The 24,899-nt window shown below is 39.8% G+C and overlaps 1 protein-coding gene across 11 annotated transcripts in view; it reads left to right on the top strand.

The window, feature by feature from the left end:
• fryl (furry homolog, like) overlaps nucleotides 1-24,333 on the top strand; it is a 594,162-nt gene extending 569,829 nt beyond the window's left edge. For 8 of the 11 annotated variants that reach the window (XM_078547597.1, XM_078547607.1, XM_078547572.1 and 5 more), the window contains 4 exons: nucleotides 4,261-4,278; nucleotides 7,308-7,418; nucleotides 17,858-18,042; nucleotides 22,479-24,333. In XM_078547597.1, coding sequence (XP_078403723.1) covers nucleotides 4,261-4,278; nucleotides 7,308-7,418; nucleotides 17,858-18,042; nucleotides 22,479-22,728 — 564 coding nt within the window. In that variant the 3' untranslated portion in view covers nucleotides 22,729-24,333. The remainder of the gene's footprint in view (nucleotides 1-4,260; nucleotides 4,279-7,307; nucleotides 7,419-17,857; nucleotides 18,043-22,478) is intronic. The other 3 variants (XM_078547635.1, XM_078547641.1, XM_078547563.1) reach the window with 1 other exon arrangement.
• Nucleotides 24,334-24,899: the final 566 nt, after the last annotated feature.

Genomic DNA, 24,899 nt, shown 5'->3' with positions numbered 1-24,899 from the left:
ACAGGATAAGAGGGAATCGTGGTCTGTTTGAAGAAAGCTGAAGAATTCAAGCCATTAGACAGTGAGCTCGAAAGCATTTGTGTTATCTGAATTTCATTTACTGGGTAAAGATGATTCTGCAGAAATATAAGGAGCATATGAAGTATTTTCTTGTGTCACTATTGTTTCTGCTGTTGGTGGCAATTTTTGCAATAGAAAGAGTTAATTATCGATTTTAGTTAATCAGTTATGGATGTTGGTGCCATTTTATTCCAGAATAATATTTAATATATAATTTAATGTGTACTGGAAAGCGGTTGTAAAAAAACAATCATTTAAATGACCTCATCTACCAGAAATTGAAGAAAGTGAATAACTACTGGAAAGGGAAAGCAGCAGAACAGCCAGATGGGAAGAGACATGAGAACCTCTTTGCTGTGTAATGATATGTCCAGAGATGATAAGAGTGTTAAGAAAATGCAGACCTGATATTTGTGTATGAACTGTATTTGTTCAAAATGTCCAATATTTCATTGTAAATTTTAAATTGCCAGTAGTGAGCTGCTTAGTGTTAAAATCTAAATTAAAATTTTGCTCTTGTATTTTCTCATGCTCAAAGATTAGTTTGTATTATTAACAATTTGTCATATGCAACATATTGTGGACATATTTTGATTTTCAGTTATATATAGGTTGTTTTCATGACTTTTCTCATAGATAGGTCTTTAAAATATCTGTGGACAAGTGATAGGTATAGAGGGTGCAGAATACTCAAAATGCATTCAGAACTTTTTTTTTAGCCAGTTTGTAGTAAGCCCAGCAAGAGAAGAGGCATTTATGGGCTTGGTTTTAGGAAATAAAGCCGAGCAAGTGGAAAGAATATCAGTGGGAGAATATTTTAGTGGTTGTACTTTAGATTTAAAGTAATTATGGAAGAAGATAAAAAATAGAGCAAGATTATAAATTTTCAATTGGGGAAAGGTCAATTTTACTAAGCTGAGGTGTGATTCAAAGCCACTTGAAGGTAAATCAGAGCAACAGGGTATTGGAGGAGGAGATGGAGAGAGTTCAAAACAGAAGTTCCCACAAAGAAAAAAGGTGAAACTCCCAAATCTAGACACACACCCCTCCCCCACCACCCCAACCAATAGCAATGACCATACAGAGATAGCAATGACCATACAGAGTAGGATAAAGATAAAAATTGTAGCTTCTGTCAGATCCCAAAAGCTTGGATCCTGCAGAGAGCCTAGAAGAGAATGGAAAGTGCAGGGGTGAAATTAAAAAAGAAATTATGAAAGCAAAGAGAGGGCATGAAAAATATATGGCAAGTAAAATCAAGGAAAACACGAGCATGTATTATGAATACATCCAGAGCTAAAGGGTAACGAAGGAAAGAATAGGGTCAATTAGAGACCAAAAAGACAACTTCTCTGTGGAGGTGGAAGACGTGGACATAGTTCTTAATGAACACTGTGTACTTGTTTTCACAATAGAGGGGGATGAAGCAAATATTACAGTTAAGGAGAAGGAGTGGGAAACATTGGATGGGATAAGCATAGTGGGGGAGGAAATATTAAGGTGCTTGGGATCCCTGCGAGTGGATAAATCATCAGGCCAGTATGAAATGTATCCCAGGCTGATAAGAGAAAAATAGTGGAGACTTATGTAAAGGGTTAACATCAGAAGCCCCTGACACCAAAGTAACTACAATGCAATGTCACATGACCAAGTAACAGGGATCTGGAGGGAAGTAGTAGTCCAACATCATGCTAAGTTACTTGAGATGTATATAGAGCTGTAAATAAGTAATAATGGTTTTTATGAGCTACAGTCTCAAGTAGCTTTCTTAGGAAGCAGTCAAACCCTAAAGAATCCCATCTAGACCCAGAACACAAGACGAAACAGCTCAGACCATCATTTCCAATCCTTTCTGGCTATAGGCATGGTACTGAAGGACTGCTCATTTTGGATCATTGTTTAAAAAGGGAGAAAGGGTTAGCTCAACTGATTGTAGGCTAGCCAAGGTGGTAGGCAAATTATTCGAAATATTTCTGAGAGGCAGTATGAATCGTCATTTAAAAAAGCAAAGATTAATCTGGACGGTCAGCATGGATTTGTTGAATAAAGATTGTGTCTGACTAACCTGATTGAATTTGTTTAGGATGTAATGAGGAGGATCAATGAGGATAATCTGTTTGTTGTCATCTACATGATTTTTGGCAAAGCTTTTGACAAGGTCCCATATGGCAGACAGATCAGAAAGTAAAAATGTCATGGGATCCAAAGAAAAGTGGCGAGTTGGATCCAAAATGATAGTGCAGGGGACAGGTGTTTCTGTGACAGGAAGACTGTTTCCAATGGAGTTCCACAGGAATCAGTAATGGATCCCTTGCTGTAAATTGTATATTTCAATGATGTAGATTTAAATATAGGAGGCATGATTAAGAAGTTTATAGATATGAAAACTGGCAGTGTGGGTGATAGTGAGGAAGAAAGCAGTATACTGCAAGAAGATGTCACTGGACTGGTTAAGTGGGCAGAAAAGTGGCAAACGTAATTCAATCCAGAGAAGTATGAGGTAATACAGATGGAGAGGGAAAGCAAGGGAATACACAATAAATGGTAGGATTCTGAGAAATATAGAGGATTAGAGGGACCTTGAAGTGCCTGGAGATGCCCTCTCACAACAGACCAGGGGCCAAGGTATAGAGTATAAGATCAAGGAGCTATACCAATACTGTGTAAAACATTAGTTTGACCACACTAGAGTACAATTCTGGTCATCACATTACAGAAGAGGTGAATTCGCACTAAAGTGGGTATGGAGGAGCTTTATGAGGATGTCTTCAGGAATGGAGATTTTTAGCTGCAAGGAAAGATTGGAAAACCCTGGAGTGTTTTCTTCGGACCAGAGGAGCCTCAGGGGAGATTTGATTGAGGTGATTAGATTGAGGGGCCCAGATCGAATAGATAGGAAGGACCTATTTCCCTTAGCAGGGAGGTCAATAAACAGAGAGCATAGATTTAAAATAATTAGTAGAAGGAAAACAGGGAAGATGAGGAAATTTTACACCCATTGGGTAGTAGGGGTCTGGAACTTTACTGCATGAAAGGGTGGTAGAGGCAGAAACTCTCATTGCATTTTTGAAATACTTGGATATGCACTTGAGATGCAGTAACCTACAGAGCGACGGACCAAGAGGTGGAAAGTGAGATTAAACTAGTTAGCTTTTTTTTGACCAGCACAAACAAGATGGGTGGAATGGCCACCTGTGTCATAAATTTTCTATGTAAGCAAGTACAGATTTGGTTTTAAAAACTTACGTCTGGAATATAAGAAACATGATTTGCCACCTTGGGTAATTCTATTCTAAATATTAGTGAGGAAAGAACTTAAAAATTTCCTCCTGGTCATATTGGCAGCCTACAAAAATTTTATTATGTGACAGTGACTGTGATACAACTGTGATCCATAAGGATAGAAAATAAATGTGTTTTATTTTAGTCCTTCAAAATGCTGCAGTGGCTAGATTCCTGCAATTAGTATCATTTCAAGAAATAGTTTGATAGACTTGCTTTTGCTGTAATATTTGTATTAGTTCATTTTGTCCCAAAAGAATCATTACAGGGAGAGCCTTGAATGCATATAGTTTTTTTTAAAGTAGGAAGGCATTCAAGATTTTTTAAAAATCCAGATTTTAATTTTTTTTAAATCAGTAAAATAATATTTAGCATGCTACACTTCTGTATTATTAAAGCCATGTAGTAAAATTATATTGACTATTTCTATTATTATTGGGATGGAAATATTAAATTAATCACTTTATCACATTGCTACTATTAAAGCTGAAATTGGACTTAAATGTATAAGTATGGTTTTGAAAAAATTTAAGATAATTCAAAATACAAGATTTTACAAACTTGGCAATTGCAGCTGATTTTCCTTTGAGCAATGTAATCATATGGTAAACCAATTCATAACTATTATATTGTAAACTTAGCAAAAATGATTTCTGTTATATTCTGTCACTGTTTAATGTGAAACATTTAAAATCCAGTTTTAATTAGAGGAGGAGGCTTTATGAAATGACTTAGGCATAATGAAAATTCATGTAAAAATGCATCACCTAACCATCATCACTAGGGATTTGTGTTCAATTTGTAGCATAGTTTGGTTCTGATAACACTGGGACATCTTTGACCTTGTGTGAGGTTTAACTGTCACTAATTCTTGATCTCTTTTCTTTCTTTGTTTTGTGACTTCACCTTCTTGCTTAGCAAATGGAAGTTCTAGCAGTAAGTGATGGCTCTTGTCTTCTAGACATATTAACAGTATTGGAATCGCAAACTGACCTTTGTTTGCTGCATTTACATTTGTAACCCTGCAATGTGTCTGACATCATTCATATATGTGTAGATGTTATGCAGCTGCCAAAGAATGCTGTGTGTTGCTTCCATGTTGTTTATTATGACAATTATCAACGTGCTTGTGGCCTTTCAGTAAATAATTACTGAAAAGAAAAAGATAATTTTCTTTCATTGAACACCTATAGTAAGTACTGAATGCTGAAGTAAATAACATTGTAAGTATCACATTTTTGATTCCACAGATATATATAACAAGTGGGCAATATTGTTCTTCACTAGTGTACATATGAATATGACATACATGGTACTGACAGCATACTTCAGAAATTAAAGTTGATGACTCAAATGAAATGTTAACCTCAATATTAATGTCTATTTTTTTTATTATCACTACTCTCAAAGCCTCTAGGATACCAAAATTGTAGTTGTTTGTTCAGAATATAGGTATTTTCTGAATGTTTGTTACTTGGTTTTAAATTTCAAATGTAAGTACAAAATTGCTGAAATATATAAAGTACTTTTTATTTTTAATCTGTAATCAGCAAACTAAATTTAAAATGTGTGAAAGTTCAGACAAGCATAAAAGGAAACTATATTTCTGTGATGATTTGTGTTCTATCATCAGATTTAAGAATTCTTTATTCTCCATCTAAATTTATTAGATTTGATAAGCATGGCAGATGCTAATGAAAATTATTTTCTTTCTTTAAATATAGGATGCGTAAACCCTTATCTAGAAAATTAGGAATAAAAAAGTTAGAGGCTGGTTTATTTTCCAGTATGTAAAACTTACCAAAATAATGTGTGTATTAATGAAAAAACTTGTGTAGAGAATATTTAATGAATCATACTATTGTTGAAAATCAAATTTATTCTTCACCATTTGTATCGTGCTGTGGTTTATGTGTTTATGTACCAACAAATATTTACAATGTTTCCTATCTTTTAAAGAGAGTTCATGCAGCATGAACAAAACAACATAGTGACATTAAATATACACAACAGCTCATCATTGAATTTGGCATTTAATTTCTTGCTTTGGTTGTTTTGTTCAAACAATAGTTCTGCTCAAAAGTTATATGTCTGGTATTGAAATATTGTGGCAAAATATAACACATTGATCAGGTTTGAAACCACACAACGCATTACAAGAATAAAATATCCAAAAATATTGATTTTCTTTGTTGCTTCTGGCCCAGATCTTCTGGTTTCTGGATCGTCAGAGACCAGATGTACCCCTCAAGATGTGCTTTGGGACTCCTCTTCTGCACTTTCTCCAATGTGTCCACATCCTTCCTATGGTGTGGCACCCAGAACTGTACACAATACTCCAGCTGAGGTCTAACAAGTGTCTTATTCTGCATAACCTCCCTGCTCTTGTACTGTATGCCCTTATTAATAAAGCCCACGATACTATATGCTTTATTAACTGCTCTCTCCACCTGTCCTGCTAATATTCGTTTTTTTATTTTTCCTGCCAGAATGGACAATATCACATTTGCCCATATTATACACCATTTGCCAGATCTTTGCCCACACACTTAACCTAAGTATGTCCCTTTCCTGCCTCCTTATATGTATGTTTTCAGAGTCTTCTGGTGTAGATATACACTTCCCTAGACATTGTTCACAAATTCAATGACTGTTCAAAGTAGAAGAAGCTCGAATCCTATTACTGTGGGAAAATTATAACTGGGACAGGAACAACATTGTGGAATCCCTTTTGAAAATGTGTGGTGGGTTAGTCTCTGTGAATTTTATCTAAATCTACCATAGTTTACTATAACAAGATTGTACTTACAAAGATTACCTGTGGCCAAGAGCTCATTCATTAAGATCAATATGAGATACAGACCTGAAAAGGAGAAGTGTCCAAGGCTATGGGGAAAGAGCAGGGGAGTGCAACTAATTAGATAGCTCTTTCAAAAGGGCCAACACGGACATGATGGGCCAAATAGCTGCCTTCTGTGCTACATAACTCTATGATTAAAGTAAATGTTTAGAATTTAGGTCATTTCTTGAAACAAGCAGCCATTTGTCCAAACCAGAAACATTTTACAACAAAGAAGCCATATGTTCCTATTTTCTTTCTGCTAGTAAAAGGAGAATGTTGTATCAATCACAGAAATTCTAAATAAGACATTGAGGAAATGTTTCTTCCAATACTGTACAATTGCTAATGTCATTGGGCGAGAACAGAAATTGTATCCTAATGATAGTGCAAAGCAATTGTTGCAGTACTTAAAATGAGTGCAAAGTCTGCCATTTCAGAAACATGTAGAAACTAATATTGACTAAAGACTGGGAACCATAAGGTAAGCTTTTGCTCTTAGCATCTTCAGAATGAAATTGGCCGTGCAGTAATAGGAATTGGCTGTTTCTGCAGCCTCCAGGTCAATTTTTGTTTACATAATAATCATTGAGTGTAGTTAGATTATTTTGTTATATTTCAATGTAGAAATCATAAGATCAAATAAAGAATATAAGCTCAATGAGCTTAGTGCTTCAGATATTTTTAAGGTACCACACATGCATAAGATTAGTAATTTGTAGATATCAGTTCAGCAATGGGATTTAAATTTATTTTGAGGAAAATATATTATGATGTAGTAGTGCTTTCTGAATATCATAGATTTAATTATTCTTCCACTTACTGTTAGATAACAGTCTGTCACAGCAATGCTGGCTGCTTTGTGTCAGATGTGCCAGTGAGCTGTTTTTTTTTTGCTTTCTGTGCTGGAGCTGTAACTGTGACTGTAGTGCAAAGGTCAGCTTTCATCTGCCCTTCATCAGCTTTACATTGTATCAGCTCATTTTAAGCTGACATTTCCTCTGCATAATTAGTCAGTAACCATCTTTAATATTTCATTGCAGAAAGCTGGCTGTGATTAATCTTCAAGTTACTGCATGTGCAGTAAGCTGAGGAAGATACTAATTTGCCTGCATTTACTCTTTAGGAATTGGAACTGTGCCGAAGGCTGTACAAACTTCATTTCCAACTATTGCTCTTGTATCAAGCCTACTGTAAACTCATCAGTCAAGTAGACACAATCAAGCAAAAAGCTGAGGTAACTTTTAAATATTATTTGCATTTTTATTATTATTCGTTCAAGGGATGTGGACATCGCTGGCTAGGCCAGCATTCATTCCCCATCCCTAATTACCCTTGTTTCAGAGGGCATTTAAGAGTCAACCACATTGTTGTGGGTCTGGAGTCACATGTAGGCCAGACCAGGTAAGGACAGCAGATTTCCTTCCCTAAAGGACATTGGTAAATCAGCTGGGTTTTTACGACAATCAGCAATGGTTTCATGGTCGTTGTCAGACTTTGTATTCCAGATTTTTTTATTGCATTCAAATTCCACCATCTGCTGCGGTGGGATTTTTAGGACAGAAATTATTTTCTGTGTGCTACTATACCAAGCCCTTTCTTAATCCACCTTTAGTTCTTTTAGAAATTCTTTTTTAGAACTAACTCCTTTACAACAGTTATCTCTAACAAATTGTTCCACACCCTCCTCTAATTAAATCTTGTTCTCACTTCTACCAGAATTTGTAACAATTGATGATATTTTTGATCTCCATTATACCATCACCCTCTGCAGTTCAATTCGCTGCTTCATTCCTGAGCCTTCCTACCTTCTCTTTAATTATTGTTCTACTTAAATGCAAAAAACCTTACTATTCCCTTTCATATTATCTGCTAGCTTTTTCTCATTCCTTTTAGCCCTCTGATCTCCCTTTTCAGCTCCCAACTATACTTTTCCTTTCCTGATTAATTGCATTGGTATCTATGCTGACAAAACCTATGGCTTTAATATCCTTTTTATGTTTATCTGCCTCTTGATTATCTTTAGTGATGTTAGCCCCAGCTTTTATCATATGCCTCTCTAAGTTTCAGTTTAGTCTAATTTCTCTGTTTATCCACAGAATTGTCTTTTAATGCATCCTCTTTTCACTTTGTAGAAATATATTTATTTCATACTCTAGGTGTCTCATATTTGAAGAGTTTCCACTGCTGCACTGTTGACCTGTTTACTAACATTTCTACTTAGTTGAGTTGGGTTAGATATCCTTTTTATCTATGTGCTTTGCCTTTTTGATTCCAGCACCGTTAACGTTGACATTACACTATCCTTTTCAGTTTTCACATTGAACCTATTGTCCAATTTTGAGATCAGCTATTTCTCCACTTAGTTGCCCAGAACTAAATGAAATAATGCTTCTTCCCTTGTATGAGAAATATATGAGCTGTGGGTTTGGGTTTTAAAAGTGCAGAAATTGACAGTGCATTGGGGAGCCAGCTTCAATGCATGTAACTGCATCGTATTAGTCTGTGACTGAGCAAACCCCTTGAGAGAGAGGTGGGTTGTCAATTTATTTTCAATCCAGCGATATTAACATGGCTTTTGGAATTTAACTTTGGGCCTCGGATTTTACAGGTTTGCTGGAACTCGCTAGTGAAAGCAAGGCAAAAACATAGCAATAACTGAGGAGGGGCTGAAGACTTAATCTTCCAAACCCACACCTCTACCGCCTCAAAAGACAAGGGCAGCAGATGCATGGGAACACCACTACCTGCAATTTCCCCTCCAAGCCACACACCATCCTGACCTGGAACTATGTTGCCGTACCTTCACCACCACCTTCTCAAGGGCAATTGAGGATGGGCAATAAATGCTGGCCCTCTGATGCCTACACCCTGTAAAAGAATAAATAAAAAATAACAGAGAAATATGCCAAAAAATACTGAAACCTCAGTGAGGGGGGAGCTGGCTAAGATTGATTGGGGAAATAGACTAAAGGTATGGTGATAAATAAACAGTGGGAAGCAATTAAAAAAAACCATTCAAAATGTTCAACAAAAAAAAAATGCCATTAAAAAACAAATGCTTAAAGGAAGATTTTTCTAGGGAAGTTAAAGATTGTATTAGATTAAAAGAAGAGGCTTATAATGCTGCAAAGAATAATAGTAAGCCTGAGGATTGGGAGCATTTTAGAAAGCAGCAAGGGGCCACCAAATCAGTGATAAAAAGGAAAAAAAATAGAACATGAAAATAAATTAGCTGGGTATTTAAAAGCAGATTATAATAACTTTTACAAGTATATAAAAAGGAGAGTAGCTATAGTAAACATTGGAGGCAGAGACAGGAGAAATTATTGTGGGAAATAAAGAAATGGCAGACATTGAACAAATATTTTGTCTCTTTTCACAGTAGAAGACACAAGTTACATACCAGAAGTAAAGGGTAACCCAGGGGCTGATAAGAGTGAGGAAGTTAAAGTTATTGATATCAGCAGGGAAAAATTATTGGAGTAATTTAAGGAACTAAAATCTGATAAATGTCCAGAACCTGATTGGCATACATCCTAGAGTTGTAAAAGAGTTAGGGGATGTGCTATCTATGATTTTACAAAATTCCCTAGGTTCTAAAATGGTCTCAGCAGATTGGAAGTTAGCAAATGTGACGTTGCTATTCAAGAAAGGAAAGGGAGAGAAAACACAGAACCACAGGCCAGCCAGCCAGATATCAGTCATCGGAAAAGTGCTGGAATCTATTATTAAGGAAGTCTTAACAATGCACTTAGAAAATCACAGTATGATCGGACAGAGTCAACCTGGTTTTGCGAAAGATAAATAGTGTTTGACAAATTTATTAGTTTTTTGAGGATGTAACTAGTAGAGCAGACAAAGGGGAAACAGTAGATGTAGTATACTTGGATTTCCAAAAGGCATTCAATAAGGTGCCACACAAAGGGCTCATGGAGTTGAGGGTAATGTATTAGCATGGATAGAGGATTAGTTAATGGACAGAGAAGACCTATGAATGAGAGTAATAGTATATTTGAACAAATGGATGGGGATTTTTTTATTAATTCACAGGATGTGGGCTTCGCTGGCTAGGCCAACATTTATTGCCCATCCGTAATTACCTTTTGAGAAGATGGTGGTGAGCTGCCTTCCACTGCAGTCCATATGGTGTACGACCACAGTGCTGTTAGGAAGATAGTTCCAGGGTTTGACCCAGTTACTGTGAAGGAACGGCGATATAGTTCCAAGTCAGGATTGTGTGTGGCTTGGAGAGGAACTTGCAGCTGGTGGTGCTCCCATGCATCTGCTGCCTTTGTCCTTCTATGTGGTAGAAGTCGTGGGTTTGGAAGGGGTTGTCAAAGGAGCCTTGGTGAGTTGCTGCAGTGCATCTTGTAGGTGGTACACACTGCTACCACTGTATGTCAGTGGAGGCGGGAATGAATGTTTAAGGTGGTGGATGGGGTGCCAATCAAGTGCTTTGTTCTGGGTGGTGTGGAGCTTCTTGAGTGTTGTTGGAGCTGCACTCAACCAGGCTGAAGCTGCACTCATCCGGGCAAGTGGAGATTATTCCATCACAGTCATGACTTGTACCTTGTGGATGGTAGACAGGCTTTGGGGAGTCGGAAGGTGAGTTACTCACCGTAGAATTCTCAACCTCTGTCTTGCTCTTGTAGCCATACTAGCTATGTGGCTGGTCCAGTTCAGTTTCTGGTCAATGGTAACCTCCAGGATGTTGATACTCAGGGATTTGGTGATGGTAATGCTGTTGAATGTCATGGGGAGATCGTTAGACTCTTTCTTGTTGGAGATGGTCATTGCCTGGCATTTGTGTGGCATGAATGTTACTTGCCTTTTATCAGCCCAAGCCTGAATGTTGTCCATGTTTTCCTGCATATGGATACGGATCACTTTAATATCTGAGGTGTCACAAATGGTGCTGAACATTGTGCAATCATCAGTAAACATCCCCACTTCCGACCTTATGATGGAGAGAAGGTAATTGATGAAGCAGCTGAAGATCGTTGGGCCTAGGACACTACCCTGAGGAACTCCTGCAGAAGTGTCCTGGGACTGAGATGATTGACCTCCAACAACCACAACCATCTACCTTTGTACTAGGTATGAGTCCAACCAGTGGAGAGTTTTCCCCGATTCCCGTTGATTTCAGTTTTGTTAGGGCTCCCTGATGCTATAGTCGGTCAAATGCTGCCTTGATGTCAAGGGCAGTCACTTTCACCTCACCTTTGGAGTTCAGCTCTTTTATCCATGTCCACACCAAGGCTGTAATGAGGTCTGGAGCTGAATGGCCTTGGCAGAACCCAAACTGGGCATCAGTGAGTAGGTTAATGCTGAGTAAGTGTCGCTAGACTGATGGGTTGGTAATTGGCTGGGTTGAATTTGTCCTGCTTTTTGTGGGCAGGGCTATTTTCCACATTGCCGGGCAGATGCCAGTCTTGTAGCTTGGTTAGGGTTGCGGCTAGTTCTGGAGCACAAGTCTTTGGTGCTTTTGCTGGAATATTGTCGGCGCCCATAGCCTTTGCAGTATCGAGTGTCTTCAGCCATTTCTTGATATCACGTGGAGTACATCGAATTGGCTGAAGACTGGCATCTGTGAAACTGAGGACCTCCGGAGGATGCCAAGATGAAGCATCCGCTCAGCACTTCTGGCTGAAGATGGCTGCATATGTTTCAGCCTTATCATTTGCACTGATGTGCTGGGCTCCCCCATCATTGAGGATGGGGATATTTGTGGAGCCTCCTGCTCCAGTGAGTTGTTTAATTGTCCACCACCATTCACGACTGGATGTGGCAGAAAGAATTGCAGAGCTTAGATCTGACCTGTTAGTTGTGGGATCGCTTAGCTCTGTCCATTGTATGGTGCTTCCACTGTTTGGCTTGCAAGGGGTCCTGTGTTGTAGCTTCTCCAGGTTGACACCTAATTTTTAGGTATGCCTGTTCTGCTCCTGGCATGCCCTCCTGCATTCTTCATTGAACCGGGGTTGATACCCCAACTTGGTGGTAATGGTAGAGTGGGATATGCAGGGCCTTAAGGTTACAGATTGTGGTTGAATAAAATTCTACTGCTGTTGATGGCCTACAGTGCCTCATGGATGCCCAATTTTGAGTTGCTAAACCAATTCAAAATCTACATCATTTAGCAGGCTGGTAGTGTCACACAACATGATGGAGGGTTTCACAGTGTGAATACGGGACTTCGCCTCCACAAAGACTATCCGGTGGTCACTCCTACCAATACTGTCATAGAAAATGCATCTGCAACAGGTAGATTGGTGAAGACGAGGTCAAGTAGGTTTTTTCCTCTTGTTGGTTCCCTCATCACCCGCCACAGACCCAGTCTAGCAGCCATGTCCTTTAGGACTCGGCCAGCTCGGTCAATAGTGGTAATACCGAGCCATTCTCAGTGATGAAGTCCCCCACCCAGAATACATTCTGTTCTCTTGCCACCCTCAGTGCTTCTTCCAATTAGTGTTCAACATAGAAGAGCACTGATTCATCAGCTGAGGGAGGGAGCGGTATGTGCTCATCAGCAGGATTCCTTGCCCATGTTTAACCTGATGCAATGAGACATCACAGGGTCCGGAGTTGATGTTGAGGACTCCCAGAGTAACTCCCTCCTGACTGTATACCATAGTGCCACCACTGCTGGTGGGTCAGTCCTGGTGGTGGGACAGAATATACCTCGGGATGGTTATGGTCTTGTTTGGGACCTTTTCTGTAAGGTATGATTCGTGAGTATGCCCAAGTCAGGCTGTTGCTTGACTAATCTGTGGGCCAACTCTCCCAATTTTGGCACAAGCCCCAACATGTTAGTAAGGAGGACTTTGCAGGGTGATGGGGCTGGGTTTGCCGTTGCTGTTTCCAGTGCCTAAGTCGATGCCGGGTGGTCCATCAGATTTCATTTCTTTTGAACTTCCTTGTGGTTCGATACAACTGAATTGCTTACTAGGTCATTGTTGTGGAACTGGAGTCAGATGTAAGCCAGATCAGGTAAGGACAGTAGATTTCCTTCCCTGAAGGAAATTTGTGAACCAGAAGGGTTTTCACAAGTCGTTTCATAGTCGCCGTTACTGAGACTAGCTTTTAATTTCAGATTTATTAATTGAATTTAAATTCCACCATCTGCCATGATTTGAACACATGTCCCCAGAGCATTAACCTGGCCTCTGGCTTGCAAGTCCAGTGACATTACCACTACCTCCCCCCTCAACTGACTGAGGGAGAGGCATGGCATTGCATAAAGATTAGGATGAATGTCTGTGATGAATGAACAGATGGGGATGTGATCAAGTACATAGACTGAGAGGGATGAATGCACCTGCAAGGTAAGTTGGAGGGAGGAGTGATGTGCTAGAGTAGACTTGAGAATGCAGAGTGAAGGGGTGGTGGGACAACACGTGAGGATGTAGTTGAATCTGCCCCCCTATTCTCCTTTACTGTGCTGGTTAAGTCACTAAACTGCTTTTAGTTTTGAAATTCAGCAATGTGGTGCAACACTGCTGCTGTTGATCTCTGATACCTCCAGCCATGTCTTCTAAATTTCACAGGTGGGGCTATTCCTCCCAGCAGTAGGGAATAGTAGCTCTTTGCAGGCTTTTACAGCCCCAGCATCACGTCCAGGGCGGCATTGCTAAAACAAGGCGCAGTCTTTGAACAAATGCACTCCATTCTGTCAATTCGTTGTATTCTACTCTCAAATTCAAGTCCATCAAATTTCATGTTTGCAATATCCCTTTAAATACTGCAGTTAAAACCGACCCGTGTGAGTCATCATGATGCTCTCTCAATCTAATTGGTCGGGAAACCAAGAAATAATAATGCAATGCTGTGATTGAGTTAAAAAGCCACCAACTCACGTGCTGCAGTTAATTCTGGATTTCCCATCCACTACTGGACACCTCCCCCAACCCCCAGACTGTGTGTGTCAGGAATTTAAAATTCAGCCCATAGTGATCCAGAAGCCAGTCCTTAATGCACTTCTTTAAAAAAAAATTTCATTTTGACCATATGCATTACCTTTGTTCCAGTCTATCTTGGGATAGTGAAATTCACCCAGTATTATCTTTTTCTTGCCCATCAGTCTGAAATTTAAGCGGAAAATAACACTCTTTACTGGCATCTTTTTGAAGACTTAGAATTGTTTCCTTTATTTCCAATTTCTGCATAATTGTTCATTGATCCCAAAGGTGATAACACAAATCCCAAAAAATTAATCTATCGTTACAGCTCCACTGTTATTTTCATATTTGTTCTAAGGTTGTCGCTATACTGAAAGGCTGCACCTGTTGTTGATTCATTATTGCCCTAAGAAAGTGCTGATGATGCCTCAGGTCTGCTACCGTCCTTGTGTCGATGATGCACAAACAATCACAGAAACGTTACAGCTCAGAAGGGGGCCACTCAGCCCATCATGTCTGCACTGGCTCTCCGAATAGTGCCATTTTCCTGCCTTCTCCCTGTAGCCCTGTACATTCTTCTTTTTTAAGATAACTGTCTAATTCCCTTTTGAATGCTACAATTGCCTCCACCACACACTCAGGCAGTGCATTCCAGACCTTAACCACTCGCTGCGTGAAAAAGTTTTTCCTCATGTTGATTTTGATTCTTTTATTAATTACTTTAAATCTGTACCCTCATTCTTGATCCTTTGACGAGTGAGAACAGTTTGTCCCTATTTGCTCTGTAAGGGAATACAAAGGAGAAAAGATGTCGTGTTCAATTGTCCTGTGTTTGATTGAGAGTCTGTTTACTGTTGATGCTCACTATGCTTGATAGTTAAGCCTGGGTGTGGACTCAGAAAAGAAAACAAACTAAGTTTCTGAAAGCTGGAACTGCTAGAAGCTTGTGAGAGCAGACATTTAAAGCTATGTGAATAAAACCTGTTACACACACAAAAACCACTGTCTTCTCTGCATAGTTCACACAATCTTGTTAGGTTGGAAATTCCAGGATATTGACCCAGTGACAATGTCTAAGTCAGGGTGATGTGTGACAAGAAGAGGAGGTTAGATGTTTTGGCATTCGCATGACATTGCTTTTCATGTCTTTCTTGATGGCAGAGACCCCAGACAAGAACAATACTATTGAATTGAGCTTGTTGAGATGCTAAAGTGCATCCTATAGATTGTGCATGCTGTAGCCACAATGCCCAGTGTTGGAGGTGGTGAGTTTTGAGCACAGTGGCAGAACCACTAATGAAGTGCACCGTTCTGTTCTGGATGGTGGTGTACATATTGACTCTTATTGCATTTTCACTATCCAGGTGAGTGGTGAGTATTCCATCACACTCCTGACTTGAAGTTTGTAGATAGTAAAGAGGCATTGAGAAGTCAGAGGGTGAAACACGCCTTTGCCCCACTCTTGTAGATATGATGTTGATAAAGCTTGTCCAGTTCAGTTTGCAGTCAGTTGTCACCTCCAAAATGTTGATGGTATGGGACTTGATTATAGTGGTGCCATTGATGGACATAAGAAGTAGGAGCAGGAGTAACTTACACTGCCCCTCGAGCCTTCTCCACCATTTGATATGATCATGGCTGACCTTCAACTTCACCTTCACTTTCCTCCCTAATCCCCATAGCCTTTGATTCTCTGAGATATCAAAGATCTGTTTGTCTCAGCCTTAAATATATTCAGTGATGGAACATCCACAATTCTCTGGGGACATCAAAGATTCACAACCCTTTGCGTGAAAACATTTCTCCTTCTCTCAGTGCTAAATGATCAGCCCCTTATCCTGAGACTGTGCCTCTGTGTTCCAGATTCCCCAGCCAAGGGAAATAACCTCAGTGTCTACCCTGTTAAGCTCCTTCAGGATCTTCTATTTCAATGAGATCACCTCTCATTTTTCTAAACTCCAGAGATTCTAGACCCAATTTACTCAGCCTCTCGTCATAGGACAACCCTCTCATTCCAGGAATCAATCTAGTGAACCTTCACTGTACCACCCCTGGGTCAAGTTGAGATAACAAGGTTTCCTCTGTTGGAAGTTGTTTTTAACCTTGGCACCAATTAAGAGCTGGGTATTGGCTATTTGTCAACCTGCACTTTGGATGTTATCCAGGTCATGTAGATTGGCCTTAGCTGCTTCATTATAGGAGGAGTTGTGAATAAAGTTAAATACTGTAGAATCATCAGCGAACAGCCTCATACCCTGGCCTTATGATGAAGCCACAATGGAGAAGCTGAAGATGTTAGGTCTGAGACCCATTCATTTCAGTTTTGCAAAAGCTCATTTGTGACATACTAAGCTGGTGCTGACTCGATACCTTAACAGTTATGCTCACCTCTCCTCTGGTTTTTGCATCCATGTCTGGTTCAAGGTTCCTTTGAGGTTTTGAGTTGAAAGCAAAAACAGAATTACCTGGAAAAACTCAGCAGGTCTGGCAGCATCGGTGGAGAAGAAAAGAGTCGACGTTTTGGGTCCACACGACCCTTCAACAGAACTGAAGTATAGTTAGGAGAGGGATGAAATATAAGCTGGTTTAAGGTGGGGGGGCGGGGGGAGAGAAGTTGAGGGTGGGGTGGTTGTAGGGACAAGCAAGCAGTGATAGGAGCAGATAATCAAAAGATGTCACAGACAAAAGGATCAAAGAGGTGTTGAAGGTGGTGATATTATCTAAGAAAAGTGCTAATTAAGAATGGATGGCAGGACACTCAAGGTACAGCTCTAGTGGGGGTGGGGTGGAAAGATTGACAAGGTATTAGTTGTAGATTTAAAAATAATGGAAATAGGTGGGAAAAGAAAAATCTATATAAATCATTGAAAAAAAAAGGGAGGGGGAGGAAACGGGGTGGGGAGGGGGAGTTTAAGATCCAAAGTTGTTGAATTCATTATTCAGCCCGGAAGGCTGTAAAGTGCCTAGTCGGAAGATGAGGTGCTGTTCCTCCAGTTTGCGTTGGGCTTCACTGGAGCAATGCAGCAAGCCAAGGACAGACATGTGGGCAAGAGAGCAGGGTGGAGTGTTAAAATGGCAAGCGACAGGGAGGTTTGGGTCTTTCTTGCGGACAGACCGCAGGTGTTCTGCAAAGCGGTCGCCCAGTTTGCATTTGGTCTCTCCAATGTAGAGGAGACCGCATTGGGAGCAACGAATGCAGTAGACTAAGTTAGGGGAAATGCAAGTGAAATGCTGCTTCACTTGAAAGGAGTGTTTTTGAGTTGAATGTTTCTAGCAGAACCGAAACTGAGTTGCAGTTGTAATATTGTCTTTCACAGTGTAGCAATAGGCAATGGATTTCTCTACAGTAACCATCGATGCTATTTCCTGATCAGCCAGAAATATGCTCATTTTTGGCATCCTCCGTTAGTAACATCCATATTTCTCCACAGTAAATGTATATAATTTGCCAGTAATGCAGCTGACTTGGAAGTCAACAACCTGCTGATAAAGGATGCATTAACAACAGGTCCAAAAGGAAAATGTTCACAGAATTATTGCAATCGTAGAATATGTACGCATCATTTCCAAATTACAGACTTTTTGATGCATGTATCTATGTGTTCCTTACATCATTCAGTTGCCACCAGATAGAAATTTGGAGCATCATGTTTTGTACTCCAAGTTACTATTGTTCGTCAGTTATTTACAGAGTAATTTATGTACGATAAAGGAGGTAAAGTGATCGGAATATTTCAGGAACTGTCACAATAATAAAGTTGAAACTATCAATTTTCAGGTAATAAATATGTCAGAAGAACTGGCTCAGTTGGAAGCCAGTCTGAAAGAGGCAGAAAGTCTCAGTAATGAAGTTGAAGTCTCTGAAGCCCTACGGACATGCACAGAGACTGCCATTCACTCTGTCATCGAGACCTTGAGAAACAAGGAGTTTCCATCTGCACTTGCTCAGGTCAAAGCATTCAGGTAATTAGTGTAATTAATCAATGGCCATTTCATTAAGCAGTAATGTCAGCAAGAAACCAACCACTTTAAGGAATTGGCTTGTTTCCAAAAATTTCTGGTAGCAAGTAAGACCGTTTGTAGAGGTACTTTGAGCCACATAGTATGCTTTGGCATAAATTAGTCTTTCATTCTTTTCTTTTAATTTAAGGCTTCTGAAATGCAGTTGATGTCTAGTTTGAACTGCATTTTGTACCAGCTAACTACAACAGTATTTATAGTGCATGTTTTGCTTCTAAACTGGAAATAAACTGTTGCATTAAATGTAACATTTTATCTGACGTGATCCATTAGATTAATACTAAATGGATGGTGTTAAACCTTAGTTTTATTTGTGTATGATTTGCTATTAATGCATAAACACCCTTCAGAAACAACATTATTGGTGAATATATAAGAACGTTAATCTGTATTAGAAAGCATGGACTGAGAAAATACTATTTGACCCAATAGGTTTGCCCATTCCACCATCTTGTCTAATTTACTCTCTTGTGGATTTGTTTGGGGAAGCTCTGAAAAATTTCTCCCTGGCCATCGAACGTATTTGGAACTAATGTCAAGAGTACTTATCTGAAGTTCCACATTCAAACTTAGCTGAAAGCATAAATTTATTTCTCCCTCCACAGATGCTGCCAAACTTGCTGAATTTTTCCAGCGTTTTCTGTATTTATTTCAGATTTCTAGCATCCGCAGTATTTTGCTTTTATCTTAGTGTTTAATTCACTGCCACTTCTCTTCCAGGAATGCTACCTTGAAGAAGTACTGCTCTTCTCTCCAACAGTATTTCCATTTGTCTCTTTCGCCCTGTCACCTTCACTGCTTTCCATTTCCCTCTTGGTTTTTGACAAGGTGTTTACCAAAACTCGCTTTCACAGCAATATTTCCTTCCTAACTGATTGTCTCTGTCTCTGACTTACCCTATGTGGATCCCAACTGAGGTTCCATCCCTCATGTTTTGAATCCACCCAGGATTACAGGTATCTCCGGGACATGCGACATTCCTCAGACAGCTGTTCTCGCCCCATCCTGAGATCCACTCTGTGCCATGCGCCACTATATGTACACACTCATCCTGTCTCTCCAGCAGCACCGACTCACCCTACCTCAAAGCTGTCCTTGTCCCCAGTTTTATTTTATTCTTCATCTCATCTGACGCCTTAGCAAGAAACTTTTTCTCTTCCTGTCAGGTGTTAAAGAACACAAGCTCCAACAAATTATTGTTACCAATGCCCATCTGGGACCCTTCACCCCCTCCTGTCCCTCTGACCTCATCCCTTCTTCTAATCCCATCCTTTGACATGTATTTGCAATACACTGATGCTGAACACTCTATCCTCAGCAAAGGACTGAGTTTCATCCCCTTACGCTCTCACCTCAATGAATTCTGGCTCAGCACGATGCTGAACTCTTTTTCTATTGCCTTCGTCTCCATGCTCACTTCTTTGGGCAGGAACCCTCCCCCCATTCAACAGATCCTTTCACCCCCCTTCCAGTATTCTCCCTGTACCTGGACCCCTCCCTCCAGCCTCTTACCTTCTCTTGATCTTTTTGTTGAGAACTGTTGGCATGACATCAGCTATCTTAGTTTCCCTGCTCCTTTCATCCACTCCAACCCGTCTCCTTCTGAATTTGCTGCACTCTGTTCCCTCAGGTCAAACCCTGATTCTGTTATAAAACCTGCCGACAAGGGTGGTACTGTTGTTGTCTGGTGTACTGACCTCTACCTTGCAGAGGCTGAATGCCAACTCCCAGACACGTCCTCCTACCTTCCCCTGGACCATGACGCCACCACCGAACATCAAGCCATTGTTTCCAGGACTGTCACTGACCTCATCTTCTCTAGAGATCTCCTCTCCACAGCTTCCAATCTCTTAGTCTCCCAACCTTGGACAGCCCACTTCTACCTCCTTCTCAAAATCCACAAACAGGACTGTCCCAGTAGACCGATCGTGTCAGCCTGCTCCTGCCCACGGAACTCATTTCTTCTTATCTTGACTCCATTCTCTCCCCCCTTGTCCAGTCTCTTCCCAGCTACATTCATGATTCCTCTGATGCCCTACATCATACAAACAATTTCCAGTTTCTTGGCCCTAACCACCTCCTCTTCATCATGGACGTCCAATCCCTCTACACCGCCATCCCCTGCCAGGACGGTCTGAGGGCTCTCCACTTCTTCCTTGAACAGAGGCCCAAACAATCCCCATCCACCACCACTTTCCTCTGCCTGGCTGAACTTGTTATCTCCTTTAACTTGTCTCACTTCTTACAAATAAAAGGTGTGGCTATGGGTACCCGCAAGGGCTGCAGTTATGCCTGTCTTTTTGTGGGGAATGTGGAACATTCCTTGTTCCAGTCCTACTCAGGCCCCTGCCCACAACTCTACTTTCAATACATGTCAGGAAGATATGTTATTGGAATTTATTGTAAAATAGTGGTATATGAGTCTGTGTGTGAGAGAGAGAGAGAGAGACTTAATTGGATTAAAGGCAGCTGGTCTGAAGGCTTCGATGTATTAGAAGATGAGCTAGCTTTGAAATGTTAAGTAGATAAACATGGGGGAAGTTTAGAATGTAAGGCATAAAAGGGCATTTGCATTTTTAAATAAACAAGACTAGATTGTTTTCAAAGGAGGGGTGAAATGTGTCATCTAGTCAGGTGAAGTTCAGAAACAGTGTGTTTATTTTTCCCAAAGATTACTGGTAAAATTGGTAATATGATAAATTTTATGATCAGGGAGGTACTCCTCCATTACACTCAACTCCTCATCCCCTTCTCACGGCACCTTCCCATTCAATCGCAGAAGTTGCAACACCTTTACCTCCCCCCCTCCTCACCATCCAAGGCCCTAAACACTCCTTTCAGGTGAAGCAGCACTTCACTTGCACCTCCCTCAACTTGGTCCACTGTATTTGCTGCTCCCAATGTGGTCTCCATTACAATGGGGAGACTAAATGCAGGCTGGGTGACTACTTTCTAACCTTGATCAAGGCTTTTGAATATTGTACTTGTGTTCATTGTCCAAATTAATTTGCTTACTTCCAAACTTACCTATCCACTGTTATTTTGAACAACTGTATCATAATCGCCCCCCCCCCCCCCCGAGTCTCCTGTCCAAAGAAAACAAGCCTTTAATACTTAGAAATTTGTATATAACATCTGCAGCCAGTGGCTGTGGTATAACTGTAGTCTTCGTAGTATTTAACTGGGTTGCTCAATTGTTCTTACCTCCTATTGAACCCTACATTTACCAATTTAAATGGATCTCATCAACAACTATTTGCAAGTCAAATAAGACTGAAGGGGATTACAGAGACCTGGAGCGATCTGAAAACCAAGATAAGAATTATATAATGGAGGCATTGTTTAGTCAGGAGCTAATGTAGGTCAACAAGCACAGGGATATTCAGTAACGAATGAGTAGAAATTTGCACGAACTAAATATTGGGAAGACCAAAGCTGTTGTTCTCGGTTCCCAATACAAACTCCATTCCGTAGTTACTGATTCCATCCCTATCCTCATCAACTGTCTGAGGATGAATCAGACTCTTCATAACCTTGGTGGTGTTTGACCCGGAGATGAGCTTCTGACTACATATCTAGGCCTTCATTAAGGCCACCAATATCCACCTTGTAACATCACTCAACTCCACCCCACCTTAGCTTAATGCTAAAATCGTTATCCTTGCCTTTACCTCTAGAATTGACTATTGTAATGTACTCTTAGCTGACCTTGCACATTCAATCCTCCATGAACTTGAGGCTAGCCACAGCTCTGTTGCCCGTGTTCTTACTCTCACCCATTACCCTGTGCTCAATATATATTGGCTCCCAGTTAAGCAAATACCTCCATTTTAAAAAATTTCAATTCCCTCTGTAGTCCTGCCCTTTCCTATCTCATTAATCTCCTTCAACCCTACAATTCCCAGTTTTAATTGCTCTGCCATTGCCATTCCCTCAGCTGTCCTTTTAAAACAACTCTTAAGCCTACCTTTTTGACCAAGCATTTAGCCATCTTCCCTATAATCATCTTATATGGCTCAGGGTCAAAACTCGTTTGATAATGCCCTTGTGAAGTACTTTGGAACATTTTACTGTGTTCTACTATATAAATCCAAGTTGTTGCTGTTCAAATTGTAAAAGTCAGTTTGTCATCTTCACAATTATAATTTGACACAATGAATAACCCGTATTCAAAGTGTCTTAAGTGTCCAGTTTGGTATCCTTTTCATTTTTACCAAGTTCAGGAATTAGCAGGTCTGTTACTTATTAATTCATCTTACAGCCAGCCATTAAAAAAATATTGGAATTGCTTAAAAAAGTTAGTTTTATATTAGATTGTGTAAACTTGTATAACTATTTACAAAGGTAGCATCCAAGTTTTCTCCATATTTTATCCACAGATCTGTATGGCCCAATGACATTTTTGGAAATTGTGATGACGATCCAGTACAAACTCTCCTGCACATTTATTTCCGCCATCAGACCTTGGGCCAAACCGGCAGCTTTGCTGTGGTGGGGTCCAATCAGGACTTATCCAAAGTCTGCTCCAAACTGATGGAGCTGAACCTGCAGATTCGTGAGTCTCTCCGAACAGTGCAGTCGTACCAGCTTCTGGCAAAGGCAACAGATGTTCCAAGTCCTGGATTTTAAGATACGACAGTGACTCAAGATTCATCCCGTTCAGTGTTAAGAAGGTGCATCATGTATATTAACCACATCCCTCATCAGCTTCAATTTTTTGAACTGTCCAGATTGCCTCTATTTATAGAAAGTCATGCACATGAAACCAGATGTTAAACAGGAAAAAAGAGTAATAGCTGTATGGAACTAATTAACAGCAAATCACTCCATGTGCACAAGACATATAGGATTGACTGTGCAACCATTTATTGGTTCATTGCACTTGTACTGTCAGTCAGTCAGTCATACTGAAAGAAAAAGGCATGGAAGGGGGCATTATTCTTCATTTTCTGAAGACAGACCAGCTCCCTTGTAATAATGTATAGTAGTGCAGCAGGTGGAATGATGCTAAAATCATCTGGGAAATGGCTTTAGGCTGAATAACCTGCAAGGCTTCAAGGCAAACAAGAATATTTCAATTTAATTTTCAGTGTCTGTGGACAAATAAACAGATCAAACTCCTACACCATTTAATGCCACTTACCACGTGGTTATATGTAAAAGGTTAAAACTTGATTTATGACAAATTGACTGCAGGCTTTATAATATAAAATGTTAATAGTTCATAAGGTCGCAAAGCATGCCTGAAATCACTTTTGAAAAAATTTATTTTGTATTAGAACTAACATGTAGAAAATCTTATACAAAGTTAGGGATATGTGACAGGTAAATTTAAACTGAGTTTTACTCAGCACTGTAAACATTCATGTTACTTTTGTTTACTGTTCAGTGGGCATTAGATGCTCTTTGATCAGTGGTTGTTACAAATACTGGTGGTATCTAACCAAAAATTTGCCTGTAGGTACTTAAAACTGAATGGCAACAGAAATAAAAAGTGCTTCAGCCTAGCAATTTATTAGGAGAACTCACCTAACTTATTTTACTCTGTAAATATTTTAGACCTGTATAGTGTAAAATCAGTATTGTTTTTCTTGTACATTGCACTGTTATGAGAATAGGTGTATAAAACTAATGCAAAACAAAAAACTTAAGTACTGGTAATGAGTCTTTATCTGCTGTCACTGCAGTCTGTGAATTTACAGATAATTCTGAAAGCAGATACTGTTCTGTCTACTCATCTGTCTCCAGTGGACTTGAACTTTGGGACCATCTTTTTCTGCATTATTGGAAAAGAAAGTCAAAAGACTGAATACGCAACATTCAACATACTCAAAGGACTGAAATCCTCCAGCTTTCATACCTGAGATTCCATTCACAGCAGTGGCTTTCTGTGGGGAAAGGAAACTGAATGTAAAAATCACCCATTGATGGTGTACCTGCCTGTTTGCTGGGAATGACCCTGCTTATAATATGCATCTATCCTATCCACTGTGATTTTTAATGGGCTCTATACCATGGAGTGTAGAATGTACTGTTCAATTATTAGCATTTGCCTTTTGAGAAAGTGAACTATAGACCAGGAATAATTGTAATGAATTGTATGAGTTTAAGGCACTGTGCATGCTATCAGACTGCAAACAGTAGTTAACATAATTTAAGGCTCTGTAACCAGTCATAGCAAATTAACAAATCACTGTAATCATTCTTCAGCAATGATAAATTATTTTGTTGGCAGTTTGGTGCTATGGCTGTTTCAATATTTAATGGACATACTTGAGGCAAATGGTGAAGTCCACGTCAAAGAATGATGTTTCAACTCAAGATAGGGACATCCATCAACTTTGTGCTCAAACTTAGTGAGCAACTGTACTACAGGTCCCTTTACTCAAATCTCTTGCAAATAATTGTTCATCTAAAGAGGACATCCAGTTAGACAGTTGTAGTATCTTAGCTTTTCATTTTAACTCTAACATGCACATCTAATTTTTTTGCATTCCAACATTACTCAATTAGAATAAGGGGGCAGGTACAGGAGTTTTTGTCCCTCCCTAACAAACATTCCCATATGAAGTTTAGTTTACCTTGCCCTTGTGTATTGTGCCAGAGTCCTGCAATAGTCTAGTGCAAGATTGGCTCCTGGGAATCTCTCTCCTTGTGCACACTTAGTTTCTTCTCTACCTTAAGTTGATCATTCAAACAAATTTTAGTTGCTGACCCTCATTTGTACAAAGGATTAGAAGTCTCCTTATACAGCTTGAAAGAGAACTAATTAACATTCTTTACATTTCCATAGCTGAAGA

This window comes from Cetorhinus maximus, chromosome 1 (assembly GCF_964194155.1).
Source record: "Cetorhinus maximus chromosome 1, sCetMax3.hap1.1, whole genome shotgun sequence".
In the NCBI taxonomy this organism is placed as follows: domain Eukaryota; kingdom Metazoa; phylum Chordata; class Chondrichthyes; order Lamniformes; family Cetorhinidae; genus Cetorhinus; species Cetorhinus maximus.
The sequence above is the reverse complement of the archived record's forward strand: the minus strand, read 5'-3'. Positions and strand labels throughout refer to the sequence as shown.